The sequence below is a fragment of the Dama dama genome, chromosome 1 (assembly GCF_033118175.1).
Source record: "Dama dama isolate Ldn47 chromosome 1, ASM3311817v1, whole genome shotgun sequence".
Classification (NCBI taxonomy): domain Eukaryota; kingdom Metazoa; phylum Chordata; class Mammalia; order Artiodactyla; family Cervidae; genus Dama; species Dama dama.
In genome coordinates, this window is record NC_083681.1 from 10968778 (window position 1) to 10992396 (window position 23619).

Sequence of the window (23619 nt, forward strand, 5' to 3'; positions counted from 1 at the left end):
TTAAATCAGTGTCAGATATTAAAAGGCATTCCACAGTTGCACTCACAGGGGCTAAATATTATGCAATATTAGAAAGTCACTTTGATCAATGGTCACAGCTAATTAAATGAGGGTCAATGAAACAAGAATTGAACAGTAAATTTTTATTTGTTTCACTTTCTAGATATAAATAATATCAAACATTGGGGCTTCTCTGATAGCTCTTGTAATGCAGGAGACCCTGGTTCTATTCCTGGGTTCAGAAGATTCACTGGAGAAGGGATAGGCCAATCACTCCAGTATTATTGGGCTTCTCTTGTGGCTTGACTGGTAAAGAATCCACCTGCAATGTGGGAGACCTGGGTTCAATACCCTGGAGAAGGGAACGGCTACCCACCCACTCCAGTATTCTGGCCAGTATCAAATATTACCATGCTGACCTGCATTGAAAATTTAAGTATGTAAAAAGGTGCTGTTCTTACTGCTGCTAAGTCACTTCAGTTGTGTCCAACTCTGTGCGACCCCAGAGACATCAGTCCACCAGGCTCCACCGTCCCTGAGATTCTCCAGGCAAGAACACTGGAGTTGATTGCCATTTCCTTCTCCAATGCATGAAAGTGAAAAGTGAAGTGAAGCTGCTCAGTCATGTCTGACTCTTCGCAACCCCATGGACTGCAGCCTATCAGGCTCCTCTGTCCATGGGATTTTTCAGGCAAGAGTACTGGAGTGGGTTGCCATTGCCTTCTCTGGTAAAAAGGTGACCTCATTCAATTTACTCCCAAAAGTTTCAATTTGCACCGTTTATTAGTCGGTGAACATTTTCATGTGTATCAAAAAGTTTGTCTGCAGACAAGATGAATGGATAAGGAAGTTGTGGTACATATATACAATGGAATATTACTAAGCCATAAAAAAGAATGAATTTGAGTCAACTCAGTTGAGCTGGATGAACCTAGAGCCTGTTGTACAGAGTGAAGTATGTCAGAAAGAGAAAAACAAATATCATATATTAACACATATATGTGGAATCTAGAACAACAGTACTGATGAACCTATTTGCAGGGCAGGACTAGAGACACAGATGTAGAGAATGAACTTATGAACACAGTGGGGAAAGGAGAAGGTGGGACTGATTGAGACAGTAGCATTGAAAGATACATATTACCACCTATCAGATAGTTAGTGGGAAGTTGCCATATAACACAGGGAGCTCGGATTGGTACTCTGTGACAATCTATAGGAGTAAGACGCGGGGGTGGGAGGGAGGCTCAAAAGCAGGGGATATGTGTATACTTGTAGCTTATGCATGCTGTATGGCAGAAATCAGCAGAAGAGTGTAAAACAATTATTCTCCAATTAAACTAAAAATTTAAAAAGTAGCTGACTAGATCATCAGATGTTTGCTTTGGATTGAAACTAGATGTCCTGTTTGGGTATCCCATTGTATTTGAATTATGAAGAGTCACAACCAGGCAAATTTTAGAAAGTCTCTTGGATCTATGCTCATATATGGATGACCAAAGGGTCTTCAGCCATGCTTTGTTTGCCCAAGTAATGTATTAAATTGATTAATTCCAACAATTCATTTAAAATAAGAATTTGTGGCTTATTTTGGGAAAAATGGGTGATACCAAGTCTGACTCCTTGGATATTGGTAGATGAGAGCTATCAATTTGTCCCATTAGTGAGGGCATGCTCTTTTAGTTTGCCAGATTCTCCACCACTCCCTATGGTCTCACTTCTGGGACTACTTCACTTATTTATATTTCTTACCTGATCTCTTTAGGTTTTGAGTTATGAATCTATGTTTTAAATTCATGCTTTCATTTTGCAAACGCAAAAAGTGGCATAGAACCTTGCTGATTTATCTAAACTCTTCTTCTAGATCTCAAAGAGTTCCAAGTAGAACTCAGATCTCAAGTGCTCTCTCTTTTGTTGTTTTTACATTGCACCAAGGAGGCAGCTGGCTCATTCTCTCTCTCTTAGGGTAATTTGGGGGGTGGAAGAGATTTTTTACAGGAGACTATATAGTTTACTCTCTTGCTGCACAGTTGTTTCCAAGTAACTGACAGATGAATGGACAAGTAACTGACAGAATAAGACTGAAACAAACAAAAAATAACAAGCAAAATAGATGAGGGGGGAATAACCAAAGGTAATAATAATAACCGCCACTGATTGAAGATTTGATATATGCCAAGCCTTATTTAAAATTCTTTAAATGTATTAATGCATCCTCCCAACACACCTACTATCAGGACCACCATTTTTCAGATGAGGAAATCTGGGAGCAGGAGGTTAAGCAGCTTGCCCAAAGTTGCATAGCTGCTAGAGGCGGAGAGAGGAATTGAGCAAGGCAGTCAGCCGGGCTCTGACCATCACTCTGTTTTGCTTCTGTGCACACATCTATGTGTACACTCTGGGTTTACACTGTTTTTTCCTGCCATGTTTTCTTCTCCTTGCCCTCCACACCTAACTTATCTCAGGAATACTGATATCGGAACCCCCGCTTGGCCTCTCTCAGTCTTGCCAGAAACTACTGGAAGCCCTGGGCTTGTGCTCAGTGCGTCAGGCGTGTTGGACTGCTTGCAGCCCTGTGGACTATAGCCTACCAGGCACCTCTGTCTATGAGATTCTCCAGGCAAGAATATTGGAATGGGCAGCCATGCCAAGGTCTCCTCCAGGAGATCTTCCTGACCCAGGGGTCAAACTGAGGTCTCCTGTGTCTCCTGTATTGGCAGGCAGATTCTTTACCATTGAGTCATCAGGAATCCCACCTGAACCCCCATCATTTCCTACTTAAGCCTGTTACAGACTTACTATCAACTCCTTTTATTCCTATTTCCTGGAATTTATTTTTTTTTAATAATTTTGCATCACAGCTACACTGCTCCTCATAGATCTTATATTCAGGCATCTCTGAAACTCTCCTGATCTGTAAATGCCAGGATGTTTCTCACCACTCTTACCTCTGTCTGTTATACTTGGAAATTTTGATTAAAATTTATGGACTTATTTCTGAGATTATACTAGCATTATGTCTAAAAATTCAAAGATTTTTAAAGATTTTTTTTTTCACTTATGATGATATTAATTAGACCATGGCTGGCTCCTTCACTCCAGTCTTGGGATATAAAGTGGACAGGCTGACTAGAGATCCATCTAGTCAAAGCTATGGTTTTTCCAGTAGTCATGTATGGATGTGAGAGTTGGACTATAAAGAAAGTTGAGTGCCAAAGAATTGATGCTTTTGAACTGTGGTGTTGGAGAAGACTCTTGAGAGTCCCTTGGACTGCAAGGAGATCCAACCACCCCATCCTAAAGGAAATTGGTCCTGAATATTCATTAGAAGGACTGATGTTGAAGCTGAAGCTCTGGTATTTTGGCCACCTGATGTGAAGAGCTGACTCATTGGAAAAGACCCTGATGCTTGGAAATATGCATCACCAACTTTATGGACATGAGTTTGAGTAAGCTCCAGGAGTTGGTGATGGACAGGAAAGCCTGGTGTGCTGCAGTCTATCGGGTCGCAAAGAGTTGGACACAACTGAGCAACTGAACTGAACTGAACTGAATTATATTAAAAATATTGTACAGCATTGCCATGTTCATGAATTTAGATGATACATTTGTGTTAGGTGACCTATCAGCTTGAGTTCTCCAAGTAATATGGGGGGATGGGCTTGTAATATTGATTATACATTTGACTTCCCAGGAGTAGTGGGCAACACCATTAATCAAAGGACAGTTTAATAAACTCCTTGGGAGAAGGGCTATGGCTTCATTATTTAAAAATTCAGTGAAGATAGCTGTAGTTGAACTTTTATAGGCACTAATCCAAATGGATCATCTGGCAAAGTCAGGAAATTATTCCTTGTATTTTACAACTAATATGCCAATTTATTAATTTTCAAGTTCACATAAATCCCACTGAGCTCAGTTTCAGCTCAGGACTGATCTGCAGAATAACACCCCATGAAAGTCAGGTTTTAATTTGAGCTGTGGTAGCTCAATTTGCAAGAGGATAATTGCATATCCTTTTCTGGAAGCAAGAAGAAGCTTCTGACTTTAATAAAAAGTAAAAGCCACACATTTTTTCCATATAAGGAAAAAGACCCCCCCCCCAAAAAAAAACTAGAAAAGGCTAACACACATTAAGTATAAATAAAGCTTTCAACCTACAATTAATCTATATTAAAGTTCCCTCTAATTTTCTATTGGATGTATTGAATTCTCAGTTTCTTTCCAAAACTATAGTAACAAGAAATAAGTGGAAAACAAATATAACTTTAATTAAAAGGTATTTCTAAAGATGGGGAAATTAAGACTGATTTGATTTCTCATGTTGGAAAAAATTTGCTTTTTATCATTTGTACTATGCACTTTTAAAGTCAGTTATGTTGGAACTTTGCTATTCTTTTTTAAAAAATAGGATTGTTTCCAATATGAGAGTATTGCATGGTGTGGTCCCCCACATTTTTGGCAGCAGGGACCCATTTTATGGAAGACAGTTTTCTCAAGGACAGGGTCGGGGATGGTTTCAGGATGATTCAAGTGCCTTATGTTCATTGTGCACTTTATTTCCTTTATTACTATTACATCCGCTCCATCTCAAATCATCAGGGATTAGATCCCGGAGGTGGGGGACCCCTGGATTATACCATACCCTGAGACCTGAAGTCAAATCAGGGTTGGAATCCACATAACTTTTGCTTGGCTCAAAGGATAGAGATAATGGTACATGTCTACGATGCATGGAAGTCCAAGCAGGCAAACCTCTTTCCTCTGACTTTATATGAGCTGCTGCCTGTCACTGAAAGAGTCATTCAGGGTTACTTCCACTGTGTAAACCTTGAAAGGTTTCAGCGTCTCAAGGGTGTTAACAGGAAAAAAAAACAACAAACATCTGGAGGTTTTCTGACAGGGAAAGTGTTAGTCACTCAGTCGTGTCCAACTCTTTGTGACTCCGTAGACTGTAGCCCACCAGGCTCCTCTATCCATGGAATTCTCCAGGCCAGAATACTGGAGTGGGTTGCCATTCCCTTCTCCAGGGGATCCCCCCTACCCAGGGGTCAAACTGAGATCTCCTGCATTGCGGGTGGACTCTTTACCTTCTGAGTCACTAGGGAAGCCCAGTAATTTCTGACAGTACTTTAGGGCAATAGTCAACCTTCGAGGGGTGAGAGTCATTTCCTAAGTGATTTACTAAGTATCTATGTGTATAAAGGATGACTCCTTCCATAACAGATCACGTTCAATATTTTGCCTTCAATAATGCATGCCTCACTCATTCCAATAGTTTTCTTGAGAGGAAAGGAAAAAGACTAAGGGCCTGGCAAATGCACACAAGCACTTATGGAAGTGTGCTCTGGATGTGAATGTCATCCGTTGTCGATGTGCCAGGGGAACTGGGTTGAGAGCTAGTACTGTCAGGAGTGCCTTGAAGTCCTTCTGTTCTGTGCTTCCCTCCATCAACATGAAATCTGGTGGCTGCGTTTGATACGGCACCTGGCACCTTTCTCTTCGGGGCTTGGTGTCAGCTCTGAAAAGGCGATACCTTCTTCCTGGTACCCTGGATGAGTAGCTGCGTCATGAATGAAGGGAAGCAACTATACCCAGAAATAGGGATAGAAAACCAGTCCCCTGCTCTTGTTCTTCACTTTATTTAAGAATAAAGAGGGCTTTTGAAGTGATAAACAGGTGGACTAGGTTAATGGAAGAACAAAGAAACAGAATTGGTCTTATGGAGAAGTACAGTCTCCATGAGATATCTGGGCTTTGGGCAAGAGTATGATGCCAAGGGCTCACTGTGAACATCCACGGACATGGACAAGAGGAATCTGCTCTGGCATAAGCACTACACTCTAGTTTTACTAGTTTATTACAGCCCTTGACTCTTTTTAAAATTGTCCAGTCTTGAAAACGTTCACTCTTTTTCCAGTAGTTTGCCAAGTGACTAAAAAGGATGTTGATTTCCCTGTTTGTGTGTGTGTGCTCAATCATATCTGAGTCTTTGCTACCACATGAACTATAGCCAGTCAGCCTCCTCTGTCCCTGGGATTCTCCAGGCCAGAATACTGGAGTGAGCCACCATTTCCTACTTCAGGGGATCTCATGGACCCAGGGATCAAACCCATGTCTCTTGCTTCTCCTGCTTTGGCAGGCAGATTCTTTACCACTGTGCCAGCTGCGAAGCCCAAAATCACTCATTAGACTTCACTGGGTCTTAGTTGCAACACATGGGATCTAGCTGCTTGACGAGGGATTGAAGCCAGGACTCCTGCATTGGGAGCTTGAAGCTTTAGCCACTGGACCACCAGGCAAGTCCCTTCCCTGATTTTATTCTAGAACAAAAGTTAATCTATTATTACTGCCTATTCTGTGACAACGAAAATGTAAAAGAATTTTTCAGAAAATAGAATAACAGAATTTCAGCCTTAGATTTGTAATGGCTCCCAGCAATATTATAGATTTCCACTTCTAAAGTGGAAGAAAGCAAGGCTCAGAGAGGTGAAAAAAACTGCCAAAGGCTTTCAAGTTAGTGTGAGCTTCCATCTGCAGCTTTGCCCACTCCAGGCAAATACTCTCTCTTCTTTCCATTATCATGCTTTTCCTGGTTGACACAATGTAACGGTGCTAAAGCTCTATTAAAATTTATACATGAAGTTCCAAGTTGGTAAATTTAATTAGTGAGCAAATGCTAAATATATGTTTTAATTTTGTTTTCAGAACAAAGGCAGACTCTATCCAGATTTAATTTTCCTTATATCTTTCATATTTCAGTCAGCCAAAATAAATGAAGTGTTACTATGAAATATGTTACAGCAACAGCTTCAGTGTCTTTGAAAATGTGCATATTTTCTATCTCACTAGAAAGAGGAATCTCTAAAGGCAAACCGTTTCAAGTGTAAGGAAACAGAGTAAACAACCAATGGTGGCTACTACAATTTCAAAGCAAATGTTGACAAGGAATGTATAAATTTGGATTTCTCAAAGGCAGCACTGGTGTTACCATGCAAATCATGTTCACAAACCTCTACAGTTCATCTCATGTGACCTTTTGGGCCATGTGCATAACAAATGATACAAAATATTACATACAATAGCATAAAACAGTAGCAAAACATTATTAAAAACATTCCTGATAAGATGATACAGGGTAGTGACTAAAGGCATTAGTTTTGGAGTCATACAGACCTGGGTTCAAACCCTAGTCCTGTCACTTACTACACTTAAGTAGCTTACTTAAGTAACTTACTGAGTTACTTAAGTAACTACAGTTACTAGAGTTACAAAAGTTACGACTATTGTCCTGAGCTGGGTTGAATTTAGCATGTTAGCCTTAGCCTCTGAGCCTCAGTTTCCTAACAGTAAATTGCAACTTGAGATTCCTACCTCACATTTAATTGTAAGAGTTAATATAAGTAACATGGAGACTGGCTATACTATCTGAAAACACATTACAAATTTGAGAAGCTAAGTACATGAATGGACTTCCCCAGTGGCTCAAAGATAAAGGATCCATCTGACAATGTAGAAGATGCAGGTTCGATTCCCAGGTCAGGAAGATCCCCTGGAAAAGAAAATGGCAACCCACTCCAGTATTCTTGCCTGGGAAATCTCATGGACAGAGGAGTCTGGTAGGCTACAGTCCCTGGGGTGACACAGAGTTGGACAGAACTTAGTGACGAAACAACAACAAATGCATGAATATCTCATCAGGACACTTGTAGTTGTTTGGTGTTACTTGACTCTTCACTTCCTTGGTCATTCTTATACTAGGGTAAATTTTCTACTTTTGCTTCAAAATTTGCCTCTATGTCACAAAAAACAAAGGAGCTGGTAACTGAAAAACTACATCTTACATAAATCAGACACTACCTTTGCATTTCAATATTCAAAAGAAGTTATTTATTTACCCCCATGAATGCCCAGTATCAAAAAAGACTGATGATCCTCTTGATCTATTCAAGTCACACATGTGGACACAAAGGAATAAAAGGGTCAGTTTATAAAAGCAGTAATTATTTGGAAGGTCAAATCTGTGCTGTCTCTGGTGGGACATTAGTTCAGTTGGCTGTCAAGTTTAGGGACTGTAAGGCATTGTATTTATTTTCAGGGCCAACTGAAATTCTGCGCTTGAAGAAAGACTATGTGGAAAAACTAACTTTGGGGAGTTAGTTCTGTCAAGCTTCCTCTCAGAAAATGCATTTTTGTATTAAACCTGAACAAACCAAAGATTTTGATGTAGAAAGCTGAGTTGGCACTCTAGCACCACTCACTATTGACTATAACCATGAATAACGTCATAGTCTTTCTTCAATTCAAGCACAGAATTTCAGTTGGCCCTGCAAGTAAATGCAATGTCTTACAGTCTATAAAATGGGTATACTGCTCAGGTCCTGCCAATCTGGTAGTTTTTTTCCTATTAAATGGTAGTTTTAATGATACAGAATTCTATTATTTTCTGTTGACTAATCATGATACAATGGTATTAAGTGACTAATAGCTATATAATCACAATAGTAAAAGATGTTTATCAGTTTCACTACCTAGTGGTTTTATATGACTGAAGCGACTTAGCAGCAGTTTTATATTGAGATTGAATAAGGTTTTGCATATGATGGCAGTTTGCTATAGACAAACCAAGGATTTAATGATTGGCAGCAATGGGTTTAATTCTCAATTACAAACTATGCAATTTTTTCAGCAAGTTCCTTAATTTTCCTGAGCTTCAATTTCTCTTCCCTTACAATGGGGATTATAATGCCTATTAGTCAAGACTGTTGTGAGGATTTAATGATACCATGTGTGAAAAGCTTGCAACAAAAATCCTGTCTGATACTTCTTTATCGTACAATGTTTTGTGTATGATGTTAGTAACAAATATTTATTGGAGTATTTATTTAAATTCATTTGATATAAATTTAAATTTTTGTCAGTTAAAATGGAAAATGATCTAAATTTCAAACCAAAGAGAAATATTTAAATGTCCATACATTCACAGGATAGACTACATACCAGGCATTACTGATATTGTTATTATCATGGAAAGATGTTTGCCATATATCAGTGGGGCATGAAAAACATAAAGCAAATTACTAATATATGGAATGATCAATTTTTGTCAATAAAACTTTTTTGGAAAAATTTTGGGAAAATATATCTAAAAAGTTTAGTGGATCTATGGGTAAGTTTTGTTTTATGGGTTTTTTATTTTCTCTTTTGGTATATCTGTATTTTCTAATAATACAATAATATCACATTCAGTTACCAAAGTAAAATATTAAAATGCTAAATGAAAATAAGGATGATAAAACTGACCTCCTTCAGCTGAACATATGACAACAATTTGACTGAAGGGTCCATCCCCTTTATTGTTATAAACTCCAACCTTCACTTCAAAGGGAGTAAGAGGAGGGACACTTTCATCTCGATAGATGAATTTTGAAGCTTCAGAGGATGTCACCATTTTTTCCTTCCAGCCACGTGTTCCATTGGGCCTGAAAGCCACAATATAGCCAAAGCCTTCCCCATTCTGAAACTCTTCAGATACTGGCTAGAGAAGAAAAATGCAATTAATTATCAGCAAAATAACTGGTTAAAAAAACCTATTTATTCCAATTTTTAAATTTTTATATTATAGATAACTAGAACAAAAGAGATTCTCCAAACTTTCTAGTACATTGAAAGCCAACATAACATAATCACTTGGCAGTTGTTGGAAATTTAAAAGGCTTTAAAGGTAAAGGATAAAAAATTAAATGTATCAGTTGATATTTAAGAAAATTATCAAGAGTACTGAAAACTCCTGAAGTGAGACAAATTTACTCCAATTAGTCATGTATATGAAACAAAGGTCCTTGGATTCCACACTAGAATTTAACATGTTGGTGAAAACTGTCACATGGTCTGGTGGTTGGGAAAATCTTGTCCCTGGTAATGCTCTGCAGAGGTCTTTGCTCAGAAAATTTCGGAGAAATTAATGTAAGATCTTTATTGTTTTTCTTTCTTTAGTGTTTTTCTTAAATACTTTTGTGCTTTACTAATGTGAAAAATTAGAATAATTAGAATACAGTATATGCTCAAGAAGCTTGTACTATATGTCTTATATTTAAATTCTTTAATTTTTATTTTTTTGGTCACATGGCATCATATACCGAATCATAGTTCCCTAACCCATATCCTCTGCAGTGGCAGACTGGAGCCCTAACTGCTGGACTGCCAGAGAATTCCCACATTTAAATTTGTTAAATGGGCATCAATTGCATACCATAGAAAATAGTAATTGAGATTAACTAGTTAGTCAATGGAGCAGTTACCAGCCATTGCCTAGGACAATGTTTGACAAATAGATATCCAATAGATGGTGGCTTAGCAGTAAAGAATCTGCCGTCAATGCAGGAGTCTCAAGAGCTGCAGGTTTGATCCCTGGGTTGGGAAGATCCCCCGGAGGAGGGCATGGTTACCCATTCTAGTATTCTTGCCTGTAGAATCCCATGGACAGAGAAGCCTGGAAAGCTACTCTCCATAGGGTTGCAAAGAGTTGGACATGACTCAAGCAATTTAACACACACAAATATTTGTTAGTTTTTAAAAAAAATTTTGATTTGAGGAAAAACTATGTGTTGAATGGAGGAAAAGAGACAAAGCCTATCATATCAAAGTATATACTAAATGTTTATATCCTCTCCCCTACCCAGCCAATTTATATGATAATTCCTAACCACTCCCCTCCCCCAACCCCTTGTGATTGTATTAGGAGATGGATTTTTGGTAGGTATTTAGTTATCAGCATGGAGTACTCATGAGTTAGATTAGTGCCCTAATAATAGAGACTCTAGAGAGCTCTTCTGCCGCTCTGCCAGACGAGGACACAGTGAGAAGATGGTGCTGTAAGCACCAGAAAGTAGGCCCTCACTAGACCTGAACCCCCCCGTGCCTTCTAGAACTGGGCTTCCAGCATCCAAAACTGTGAGAAATAAATTTCTGTTGCTTCCAAGCCACCCAGTCTACAGCATTTTTGTTACAGTAGCCCATGAGTAAGACACAAAACTGACAGGGAAGGCAATTCCATTTCGAGAGATACGATCTCAGTGAAGGTCAGGAATTGGGAAGTTAATACCTCTGCAGAAATCAAAAACAAGACATAAAGTTTTATTGAAGAAGAGATTGAACAGAGGAACAGGTCACAGGATGTGTTTTTCTCTACATTTTTGTATACTCTTTTATTGTTCTTTGAGTTGGTCAAGGATTAGTTCAGCTTTCTCCAATAGGCACTTCCATCTCCACTTTCTAAGGCATTGATCTATGATCTACAAAGCTATATTTGATAATAGACTAAGTTAACATCAGAGAAGGAAAGTAGCTTTATGTAAAATAAATGTACCTCTCACAGGCTTTCCCCCCCACTCTTTTACTTTGACAGAAGGAATTTTGGAGGTCAGATGGTGAGGGATACAAAAGAACAAGGATTTTGTTATAAAAATCCCAATTCTACTGTTTCTCAGGAAAGTACTCAAACTGTGTATCAGTTTCATCATTTAGAAAGCAGGGAAAATTATCACCACTAGTAGAATTATTGTATGGGATAAATGAGATAACCCAGGCTCTACTCCAGAAAACCCTCAGTGATTTTAGCCCACAAAATGTCAACTGTGAAGTAATCAAACATTAAACTAAGCCAAACAAACCTCTGAACTAATTTGAGAGAGGACATGTTTTAATTATTCAAACTTTATTCTAAGAGAGCCCATATGACAAGATGGGACTTTAGACTTGGTATGAAAGGTTCACATTGGAAATACTCATGTGAGTAATGTATGCTCAAAGTGTTTTGTAATCTCATTTGTAATCTCAAACAAAAATTACAGTTACTCTGTACCAGGTACTCATACCCTATGTGTAGCTTTATATTCTAAGGAATCAACATGTCCTGACATCTGAGTGGGCTTTCTTACCTCCCAGGCGATGACCAACTCGTGCCTTCTTCCACTTCTTCCACTTACATTGGTAGGTGCTGTCTTTGGAACTGTGGTTAAAAATGGGCCATGAGTGAGGACAATGCAGACTTTAAGGGTCCCTACAATAAGAATGCATCATAATTCTACCTGGTTGGGTAACATTTCCAAATAAACAGATCAATATTTGTTTGAAGTCAGGATGGTCTTATTCAATATTAAAACAAAATGTTTGTGATGGATACACTGCTTTTAAATCTCTGTGGGAGAGTTTGGCATATATTTTTCATGGCCATATACTGCATCTCCAAACTAATTATTCTCTTGTAAATGTTCTGTGGTTTATAAGGTCCAAATCATAATTAACACTATAGTCAAGGACATCTACTAATGACTACTTAAGCTTCATGCTGCACACTTTTTTCCTTTCTAATCATGTGAATCTTCTGTGATCCAGGGCTTGCATGGCCCCTGGAAACTCCACAGGTAGACATTAGCCTTAGGTCTTTACTAGAACTCCCAGGAAGCTCCAGTTTAAAGAATTTTTTCCACCAGCCAAAAACTAGTCTTTCTTCTTCTTCTTCTTTTTTTTTTTTTTTTTCATGGAAAATGCCAATTATAGTTTCTTTTGAAGGGTAAATGTAATTCCTTTTCTTCTTTAATATTTTCATGGGAGGGGAGACCTGGGTGTGAACTCTGGGTTGGGACGATCCCCTGGAGGAGGGCATGGCAACCCACTCCAGTGTTCTTGCCTGGAGAATTCCGTGGACAGAGGAACCTGGCAGACTACAGTCTATGGGGTCGCAAAGAGTTGGATATGACTGAGTGACTGAGCACATGTAGCTTATTTACAATATTCTGTCCGTTTCAGGTGTATTGCAAAGTGAATCTGTTAAACATATATCCAGTCTTTTTATGATTCTTTTCCCATTACAGAGTAATGAGTAGAGCACCTGTGCTATATAGCAGGTCCTTATAAAGAAATCTTAGCAATAGCTCCATGGAGTGAGAACCTATTTAAATGATTACAAGAAATAAAAAAAATTAAAAAAAAAAAACCTATCAAGAATGAGTCTCTCTGCAACTGAAAAATATATAGATACTTGGTGAAACTTTTACAAATGTGTAATTATTAAAAGAATAAATGTGTCAAAGAAATAAATTTCCCCTTCACTGCACCAAGCCACAAAATATGTTTGTAGTTGAAAGGGAATATTTTCAAAGGAATAACTGTTAAATGAAGAAAACTATTAAAAGAAAGCCTTTTCCAGGCTGTGAGACTGCATTAGCAATTTTACACTTCAGTGTTACCTTTATATCTCAGCATATAGTTTTTTAAATGATCTTGATATACTCATAAACAATAAATTAACTTTCATATATTCCCTACTTGGATGAAAGGCTTTTAATTACTGGCAGATATTCACACAACATTCTATATACTAGAAAAACTGATGCAGAATTTGTATACTACTAGAAAGGAAAAACAATTCTCCCTGGACCATGGAGGTGGGAAAGAGCACTATCATTGCGTCTGTTGAATTAAATGACCTTTAGTCACCAGGGTCCCAATTTTATTTCCTAGGCCATGTTCTCCATGAATGTCAGTTCTTGTCTTGTTCATGTAGAAGGATATATACAGAAGCAGTGACCAATCTTTCTTCTTTCACAGTTACATACATGTCAATAATTATTCACATGTGGAATTCATTCTCATGTACTCCCTCAGAATTATGTGGAACTGGATACCCCTTTGTCTCTCAGTCAGGACATTACAAGTGATTCAACTAAGAAAAATGATGGCGTTAGAGCAATAGCAACGAATACATCTTGATTTATATGAAGAACAGGCAGATGACTTGAGTTTTTTACTAAAAGTCAAAAGTTATTGCTGCATGTAACAACTTCTGACATGGCAGTGTGCCATGACACCAGGTCTCCAAATCACTGTTATGCAGCACTAATTCAAAATTCTTTTTTTTTCTGGTGTATGGTATGGATAAGGCACACAAGAGGAGAACAGGTTTAACTGTATGTATAAAAGGGCAGGGATACACAATTCCAAATATACATCAGTGGCTAATGTCAGAGTTCTGAATACTGTGACCATCAATGCCTGGTCAAATAAACTGCATAAACAAGTTAACTTGTTGATATTGTGCCATGAAGGCTTCTCTTAGTACCATTTGTTTATAAAAAATAAAAAGTTATCCACACACAAATATGTTTCACATTCATTTCTGACAATTAATAGCTAAATAATATTCAACTAATAGCTACCAGAGCTACCTACTTCATCTATTATTTTGGAATTACTTACTTATACCCTAAATTTAGGACCTTGAAAATTTTTCTTTGAAGATACTCTCCCCACAAGCATGGATTTTGTGGAAAAACTAGGCACTGAAAGTCCTTTTCTGTTTTATTCAGCCCTCAAACATCATCTAAAAAGAGAATGCTTGGAACCTCTAGCTTAGGGTTTGAGAGTAGGCTGTAAGCTCTTTTGTGAATATTTCTTGAAGTTCATTAAAGAAGCATGAATTGGATGAAATACAAGTGATGATATGATGTCAAAACTTTCTTCTGGAGCTTTGGTAGTATTGTCCCATAGTCTATTAATGTTTTTATTTTTTAGAAAACATATTGAGAGTTTTCAAAGATTTTAACTTTTTGAGTAAAAAATAAAAAGAAACTAATGAAAAGTGTGGTGAAAATGTCCACTTTGAGGAACCAAGAAAGCAAAATTTAATTTGTTTTTGTATGGGAAACTTCTTTGTCAAATTATCCATAATTGACCTAGATTTTGTAAAATTTCTTTTATCATATAAAATTAGTTTTTGAAGTCTTCCTATTGCTATCAGTTTCTTTTAAGGCAGTAAAATGAAAGTCGCTCAGTAGTGTCTGACTCTTTGCCTGCCAGGCTCCTCTGTCCATGGAATTCTCCAGGCAAGAATACTGGAGTGTGTAACTATTCACTTCTCCAGGGCATCTTCCCCACCCAGGGATCAAAGCCAGGTCTCCCACATTGTAGTTGGATTCTTTACCATCTCAGCTACCAGAGAAACCCATATTCAGCTTCACGTTAAGTAAGTTTATCCAATTCTAATGTATAATGAAAGTGAAAGTCACTCAGTCGTGTCCATCTATTTGTGACCCCATAGACTATACAGTCCATGGAATTCTCCAGGCCAGAATACTGGAGTGGGTAGCCGTTCCCTTCTCCAGGGGATCTTGTACCCAGGTCTCCCACATTGTAGGTGGATTCTTTACCAGCTGAGCCACAAGAGAAGCCGTTTAATGTATAACAAATGATACAAAAGAGGCATTATAGAGCATTGTATTTGAATAGTTTATGTATAAGTATATGTTCTAAATTATGTATAAGTGTATAAGTTAGTGTATAAGCACTAACTGTTCCTTCTACAACAGGCTTGCTAGATATAATAGGAAATAGTAACAGAATATGGTAATTGGAATGGTAACAGAAAACTTGAGGCTTTAAAAGACAGGGAAATAACCTAAATGTCCATTGATCAATGAATGGATAAAAAATATATAGTGTATTATATTACGATGAAATGCTATTCAGCCATACAAAGAAAGTAACCTGACCATTTGAGACAACATGGATGGACATGGAAAGCATTGCATTAGGTGAAATAAGCTGGACAGGGAATGACAAATATTATATGATCTCACTTACACGTGGAATCTTAAAAAGAATGGAACTGGTAGGAACAGAGAACGAATTGGTGATCACCAGAGGTGAGGATAGGGGTTGAGGAAATGGGCAAATGTGGTACAAAGGTACAAACTTCCGGATATAAGATAAATAAGTTCTGGGAAGACATGGTGACTATAGTTAACAGTACTGTTATCATATTTTTGAATATTGCTGAGAGCACATCTTAAAAGTTCTCATCATAAGGAAAAACAACTGTGTGAGGTTATTAATATTAACTAAATTTATTATGATAATCATCTTGTAATATACAAATATATAAAATCATTATGGTGTTCACTTTTAATATAGTGTTATATATCAATTATATCCCAATAAAACTGGAAAAACAAACAAAAAGAAAACCTAAGGCTTTAATAGATATAACTCAGGCTGTGTGTTCTGCTGTCAGGATCACAGTGTTTGAAATGAGCACTCTGATTCTAATCAGCTTAAATTTCCTAATTACATGCAGATGATCAGTGGAACCCATGCTCATTCATTTCTTTTTCAAGTTGATGGCACACAGTTATTATCTCTGCAGTCAACGCTTTGGAGTCCACTGATTTTAATTATATCCTTTATTTATGAAACAACATGCTTATGATATGTAGAGATATGCCTTAATCTTTCAGAGTCCTTCTGTTGTAAAAGTTCCGTAATTCTTGTTAGAAGCAAAAAATTAATATGATCAAACATGTAATAAATGCTTTCATTGAGTTCAGAGAAATACACATTTACTTAAAACCAAATATATTTAAATATAATCAAATTCTGATTTAGATTTACGCAGCTAGATTCCTCTCTCCCCCAGTTGGCTACTGATAAAAGCCATGAGATTATTAGTTCAGAGAATCAAGCTTACATGCACGATTAATGGGTTCACTCTGGGCTTCCCTGGTCACTCAAATGTTAAAGAATTTGCCTGCATTGCAGGAGACCCGGGGATTTGATCCCTGGGTTGGGAAGATTCCCTGGAGGAGAGCATGGCAACCCATGCCAGCATTCTTGCCTGGAGAACCCCATGGACTGAGGAGCCTGGTGGCTACGGTCCATGTGGTCACAAAGAGGAAGACACCGCTGAGGGGCTAACACTTTCACTTTCACTGATTTTTCTGAATTTCTTTTTGAACTTTACTCTTCCATGACTGAATAATGTGATTAACACTTTTCCAACAATCTGTAAATGCCTTGCTGTTTTAGTGTTTTGTCCGGCATGTTAAAATGTAGACTTTTGTCCCTTTTCATTTTATATGTTCAGTTGCAAGTGCTCAGAGCAACCGAAATATATTATACTACCTTAGTTTAAGCATGCAGGAAGTTAAGTTTGTGCTTCAAAGAGCTCTTCCTAAGTGTAGTAGTCTGAACAAAGTCTGTCACACCAAAAATATGCTTTAATTAAAATTCAACTAATAAAAGAATACAGGATGAAATCATCTACCAATCTCTCTTTTTTTTCCCTGAAAAATTTCCAAATCTACTATAGTAGTTGTTTACATGACTCATTAAATAATACAGCTTTGCTAGAGATCTGAGAGAAGTCACAAAATTAGGAGTATAATCCAGCAACTGCTTTGGACAGAAATGTGCAGAAGAAAGGAAGAAAGGAATAGAGATTACTTACACGGTGAGGGTGAGGTCAGAAGAGAAATCAAGCAACAACAACAAAAGTTCCTACCTGAATTGAAGTATATAACATACAAGTATTTCAGTTAACTGATTATCACTTAAGCCCACTTTATTAGAAGAGTTAGAGTTTTCAATAATGATAATAATAATAATAATCAGTGGTGTTTCCTAAGGAGTTCAAATAATGCTGTTATTCCTATCAATAGTGTAGATAAAATGGTACATGTAAGTAGTAATAAAGTGCTCTTCTGGGACCAAGAAAGATCTTAAAACCTAATAACAGTGTTACCGTTCTAGCTGCTTGGTTGAAATACTTCTTAACCTCTTTGTCCTTCAGTTTCCTCATTGAGATAATAATAGTACTTACTTTTTAAGGTTTTCAAAATTATATATCACAGTGCCTAGAAATGTAATTTATAAATTTAACTTCTATGCAGAGTTTATATCATGCAAAATGCCAGGCTGGATGAGTCACAAGCTGAAATCAAGACTCCAGGGAGAAATAGCAACAATCTCAGAATGCAGATGATACGATTTTAATGGCAGAAAGTGAAGAGGAACTAAAGAACTTCTTGGTGAGAGTGAGAGAGGAGAGTTAAAAAGCTGGCTTAACACTCAACATTCAAAAAAGCTAAGATCATGGCATCCAGTCCAATTACTCCATAGCAAATAGATGGGGAAAAAGTGGAAACAGTGACAGATTTTATTTTCTTGGGCTTCTAAATTACTGCAGATGGTGACTGCAGCCATGAAATCAAAAGACACTTGCTCCTTGGAAGAAAAGCTATGACAAATGTAGACAGTGTATTAAAAATCAAAAACATCACTTTGTTGACAAAGGTCCTTATAATCAAAGCTATGGTTTTTCCAGTAGTAATGTATGGATGTGAGAGTTGGACCACAAAGAAGGATGCATGCCAAAGAACAGATGCTTTTGAATTGTAGTGCTGGAGAAGACTCTTGAGAGTCCCTTGGATAGCAAGAAGATCAAACCAGTCAATCCTAAAGGAAATCAACCACGAATATTCATTGTAAGGGCTGATACTGAAGCCGAAGCTCCAATACTTTGGCCACCTGATACAAAGAGTTGACTCAGTGGAAAAGACCCTGATGCTGGGAAAGATTGAAAACAAAAGAAAAAGGGGCAGCAGAGGATGAAATGGTTAGATGAACTACCCAGGTGGGTAGGTGCCCAATATGCTACTGGAGATCAGTGGAGAAATAACTCTAGAAAGAATGAAGGGATGGAGCCAAAGCAAAGACAACACCCAGTTGTGGATGTGACTGGTGACAGAAGCAAGGTCTGATGCTATAAAGAGCCATATTGTATAGGAACCTGGAATGTTAGGTCCATGAATCAAGGCAAATTGGAAGTGGTCAAACAGGAGAGGGCAAGAGTGAATGTTGACATTCTAGGAATCAGCAAACTAAGATGGACTGGAACGGGTGAATTTAACTCAGATGACCATTATATCTACTACTGTAGGCAGGAATCCCTTAGAAGAAATGGAGTAGCCATCATAGTCAACAAGAGTCTGAAATGCAGTACTTGGATGCAATCTCAAAAACGACAGATTGATCTCTGTTCATTTCCAAGGCAAACCATTCACCATCACAATAATCCAAGTCTATGCCCCGACCAGTAATGCTAAAGAAGCTGAAGTTGAATGGTTCTATGAAGACTTATAAGACCTTTTAGAACCAACACCCAAAACAGATGTCCTTTTCATTATATGGGACTGGAATGTGAAAGTAGGAAGTCAAGAAATACCTGGAGTAACAGGCAAATTTGGCCTTGGAGTAAGCAGGACAAAGGCTAATAGAGCTTTGCCAAGAGAACGCACTGGTCATAGCAAACACCCTCTTCCAACAACACAAGAGAAGATAACTTGGGAATCATCATTTTGGACTTAAGATTAGAATTCCAGGTCTGCCACTTACTGACTAGGTAACTTTATGCAAGTTTTTAAGACTCTCCTATTTTGTTTTCTCATCTGTAAGATGGGACTAAACCTTCCTGCTTTACAGAGTTGATATAAGAATTAAATGCTATAATGCAGAGCACGTGCTCAACGTTGGACTTGGAACATGCTTCATGATTTTTGACTGGCACATAGCATGATAGGGACTAGGGAGACAGGAGAAATCTAACTTGAGTGTTTCACATTTTCCCCTGGGCTGATAACCTCTCGGTGCCCTTTTGTCTTTCATGTTCAAATCTCCAGTGGTCCTCCCTCACCTTGCTGTTAATCAGAAATGGACATGCCTAGCAATTACTCATTTCATTTAAAAAGGCATTTGTTAAAATCACCATCTCTGTTTGCAAAGTGCCTCTGAAACTGAAGATATATTTCTTGAAAATATTTCGTAGAAAAGATTTTCCTAAACCAAAGTGGTTTCATGATTTAAAAACACTGTCTGCTGTACTATTAGCTTCACTTTTCCTGAATATTGAGATTTGGTCTTAGAGGTCTGTTGCTTGCTCTTAATATGATCTTTGTCTTCTCCTAGTGTTACTGAGAACCATTTCTTTTATTTAATATAATTAAATTACTCAGTTGAAGAAAGCTATAATGTTCACTTAATAGTATTTTCTTTGAGATTTGCCCAATTATTTCAGCTGAATGCTTATGTTTTTTTTTTTTTTTTAACATCATATATTTTTTTAGAAACTTAGACTGGAGAGACCTTTAAAACCCTCACAGCTTTATGCCTTTTCTCTGTACACTCCAGTGCCTGACAAAAGTACGTAGATTTTTTAATTGCCCCTATAAATAATTCCACCTGAGTCCCATTTGGTCTGGCCTTCAAAACCACATTAAATGCCATTTAAAAGGCCAACCCACATGCCCCTGAGAAAACTAATTCAGCTCCATCTTACAATAGTATTTTATTGTGTTCATTCCATAACTTTTGAACTCAGTGAACTTTCCTAAGTAATTATCACAGACAAGAACTGCGAAAATAAGAATATGAAAAAAGCAAGATCCTATCAGCAGTAGAAAGATAATGTACAGGGAAAGAAATTGTAGTAGGAAGCTTAATGAGTCTTTTTTGGACTTGGGATGAGACACAAACAACCTCTGATGCAAAAGCGAGGTTGCCTAGCTAAAACCACAGAACTATCAGGAAATGGAGAAAACCAGTTTTCTGACCCTTCCCCATTACTCTCCTTTTAGCCATCTTTATGAGATTATTTAGCACAAGGAATGTGTTGGAAGAGGCTGTCAGCTTAGCAGATGGATGTGGCATCTCCCTCCAGCCTCGGCTGTCACTAGGAGTGAAGTGGGAGCGTCAATTCTCCCCTCGAGCTAAGTAATATAAGAAGCAAAACAGCTGCTGCAGAGTACAGATGCTTACTTCTCACATCCTAGCTGGATGCTGTTGAGCTTCAGAATTTTGCAGGATGACCCAGTCCCACACTATGCCTCTAGAGCAGAGACCAAAATGGTTTCTGAAGACATACTGTACTTCTAAAGCTTGGCAGGTCAGAAATGTGAAATAATATTGTGGGCAAAGCAGACACTACAGAAGGTAGGTTTGAATAGGCTTGCTGGGATCAGAGCTGATAAAGCTGCCTGCTAGTAGTAGATAGGATACTCTACAAAGAACCCAAAGTACTCATGAGAGAAAGGAACAGGATGTGGACAATTGCCACCTCATGGGGCACTCAATATTTGCTTGAGAACCACAGATTGCAACACCTGAAGTAGATTTCCACCTTCTTCTTTTCTGACCTGGGAAGTTGGAATAGAATTTGGAAGGTCAGAGAGAAGCAGAAAGAAGCAAGAAAAGAGAAATCATAACCCTTTAGTCAAGCCTGCACTAGGATAGAGGGACAGAAGCATAGAACTAGATATGAGATGCAAGTTTTCATTAAGTTAAAATGGAATTCTTTAATACTTGAAAAATGAGGCTGTCCTAATACCTAAAAAAACTTTAGATAAATTAATAGTTGGGCCTGAAGACAGACTTGAGATGGAGCATACTGGAGAACAACAGTGGGAGAAGAATAAAACTTATTAATATGTTTAAACTCTACAGAGTTCAGCATGTTTAATAAACCAGTTACCTAGCTGTAATATGATATAGTACAGAAACTGCTAAGGCTAGAAAATATATTCATCGGATTGCTTACTTGATGCTCATATTTATCTGGTTGAGCATTAGCCTCTCAAATGTAAGTATATATTTTCCTTATTTGGCCAAAAATTGTTGTTTAGTTGCTCAGCTGTGTCCGACTCTTTGTGACCCCCTGGACTGTAACCCGCCAGGCCCTTCTGTCCATGGCTTCTCCAGGCAAGAATATTGGAGTGGGTTGCCATTTCCTTCTGCAGGGATCTTCCCAACCCAGGAATCAAACCCTCGTCTCCTGCATTGGCAGGTGGATTCTGTACCATTGCTTAGGCCAAAAAATATATGTGACATTTTCCATATTAACGTCCAAAGAGAATGACAGGACAGAATATAATGCAGTGAGAAACTGGAAAGTTATTGAATTTGCAACAATTTGCTTAAGCAAGTTGTTTCACTTCATTTTGCTATAAACCGCCCCCTGCCTTCAATCTTTCCCTGGCTAGTTAAAAAAGCAGCCAGGAGAGGCCTTCCATGCAGGTGAGGAGGGGCTTGCAGCCAAGAAGCACCGCCTACTGTGTACGACACTGTGAAAGTCTCTCTTCACTCCCTGACCACTCAGCTGGGCTGCGGGCCCAGGCTGGTTGGGGCACAGTCTACTGTGGAGACTTCTCAACAGGATGGTGTCTTAAAGAAGCCCACTACAAGCCAAGAGACTAGATGACTCTTACTATGTTGACAAACAGATATTTAATCTGAAAATTTTCCTCTATATGAAAATGGCAACTCATGCATGATCACTATTGTTTAAATTTCTATTTAATAAAGTAATAATATTTAAATTCATGATAAAAAATTAATAGTAATCACAAGCTAGTATTAAGCACTTACCATGTGTGCCAGGCTCTTCACCTGCATTATCTTATTTAATACAATAGTCGAAGGGAGTAGATTGCTATATTATTTCTATTTTACAAGTGAGAAGATTGAGCCTTGAACAGTGCATACAGCTTACCTATGTTTATTGCTAGTAAGTGGCAGAGAAGAACATTAACCCAGATTTAACTAACTCTGAACCTGACACTCTTAATTATAGGTACTAGGCAGTACCTTCTTTTATTTCTTTCTCTATCAATTCATTACAATTTGAAATAAAAAAGCAAGTATTGAGATTTATATCAAGAGCTTTGATAATAGAAATTTTATACAACAGAGAAAACCAAATCTTTCTAAATTGTAGGTTACATAGTGAACACAATCTTCTCTCCTTTTCATCTATCTTTCAACAATTGCTGTTATAAATATGTAACTTATGGAATATTAAGGTTCAATTAAATAAGAGAATTGTTCAATTAAATGAGAATTGCTGTTGTTAAATTCATGTTTACATATTTTGTTATTCCTATGACAATGTATATTTAAATTCATTTCTTAAAGTATGATTTTTCTCTCTTGATTATTACCTTTTTAAATGGTAGAAAAAGATTCCCACTATTCAATACAAACTTACATACTAAAGATTGTAACACATTTCCAAAATTAAACACAGAGTTATATTTACCCCTTTCTCTCTCTCTCTCTCTGTCGCTAACTTACTAAAACTTATAAGAAAATTGAACTATAAATAAATAAATATAAACATACATTAAAGTGTAAATATATACAGGTATCCCTTGCTTTTCAAAAGTTTGCTTTACAGTACTTTGCTTTATCTACATTAGTAACTGCTTCACTAACTGAAAGAAATCTGAAGAGATTTTCACTTCTATGAAAAAAGGTGAAAAATGAAAACTGAAATGAAAATTTCAAAGAAATTGAGCACTAAATGAAATGAAAATTCTTCACTTGATGGTATTTTGACTTACAAAATTTTCATAGGAATGCCTTTCTTTTTGTATAGCTGGGGAAACCTGTATTTGTATGACTATTTTGACATCCTAATTATAATAAGCTGACTAAACCAATTTATCTTATATTTATTGATTACTAAGAGTATTTTGATGACTGTAAAATTCAAAATATAGCCTATAGGATATTGCAAAGAAAATTTAACCTTTTGGGACATGTGGACAAGAAACAATCTAAAGTAAAATAGCTTTACTAAAAGTGCTTCGGGTCTAGAATATTCTAGTAAAGAGGAGAATTTAAAGGGACATAAAGCTTTCAACTCAATATCCTGAGTGTGAGACCTTTTCTCTTCCAAGCAGCTCCATTGCTTTTCAAAGATTACTTGGTCCATTAGAACAGCATCATTTT

At 37.4% G+C, this 23619-nt stretch overlaps 1 protein-coding gene across 1 annotated transcript in view; it reads right to left on the reverse strand.

The window, feature by feature from the left end:
• The window catches only part of CNTN5 (contactin 5), a 1550500-nt gene that overhangs the window by 51177 nt on the left and 1475704 nt on the right, over positions 1-23619 (reverse strand). The window contains exons 19-20 of the mRNA XM_061143613.1: positions 11940-12010; positions 9304-9538 (exon numbers count right to left, since the gene is read on the reverse strand). Of these exons, the coding sequence (XP_060999596.1) occupies positions 9304-9538; positions 11940-12010 (306 nt within the window). The remainder of the gene's footprint in view (positions 1-9303; positions 9539-11939; positions 12011-23619) is intronic.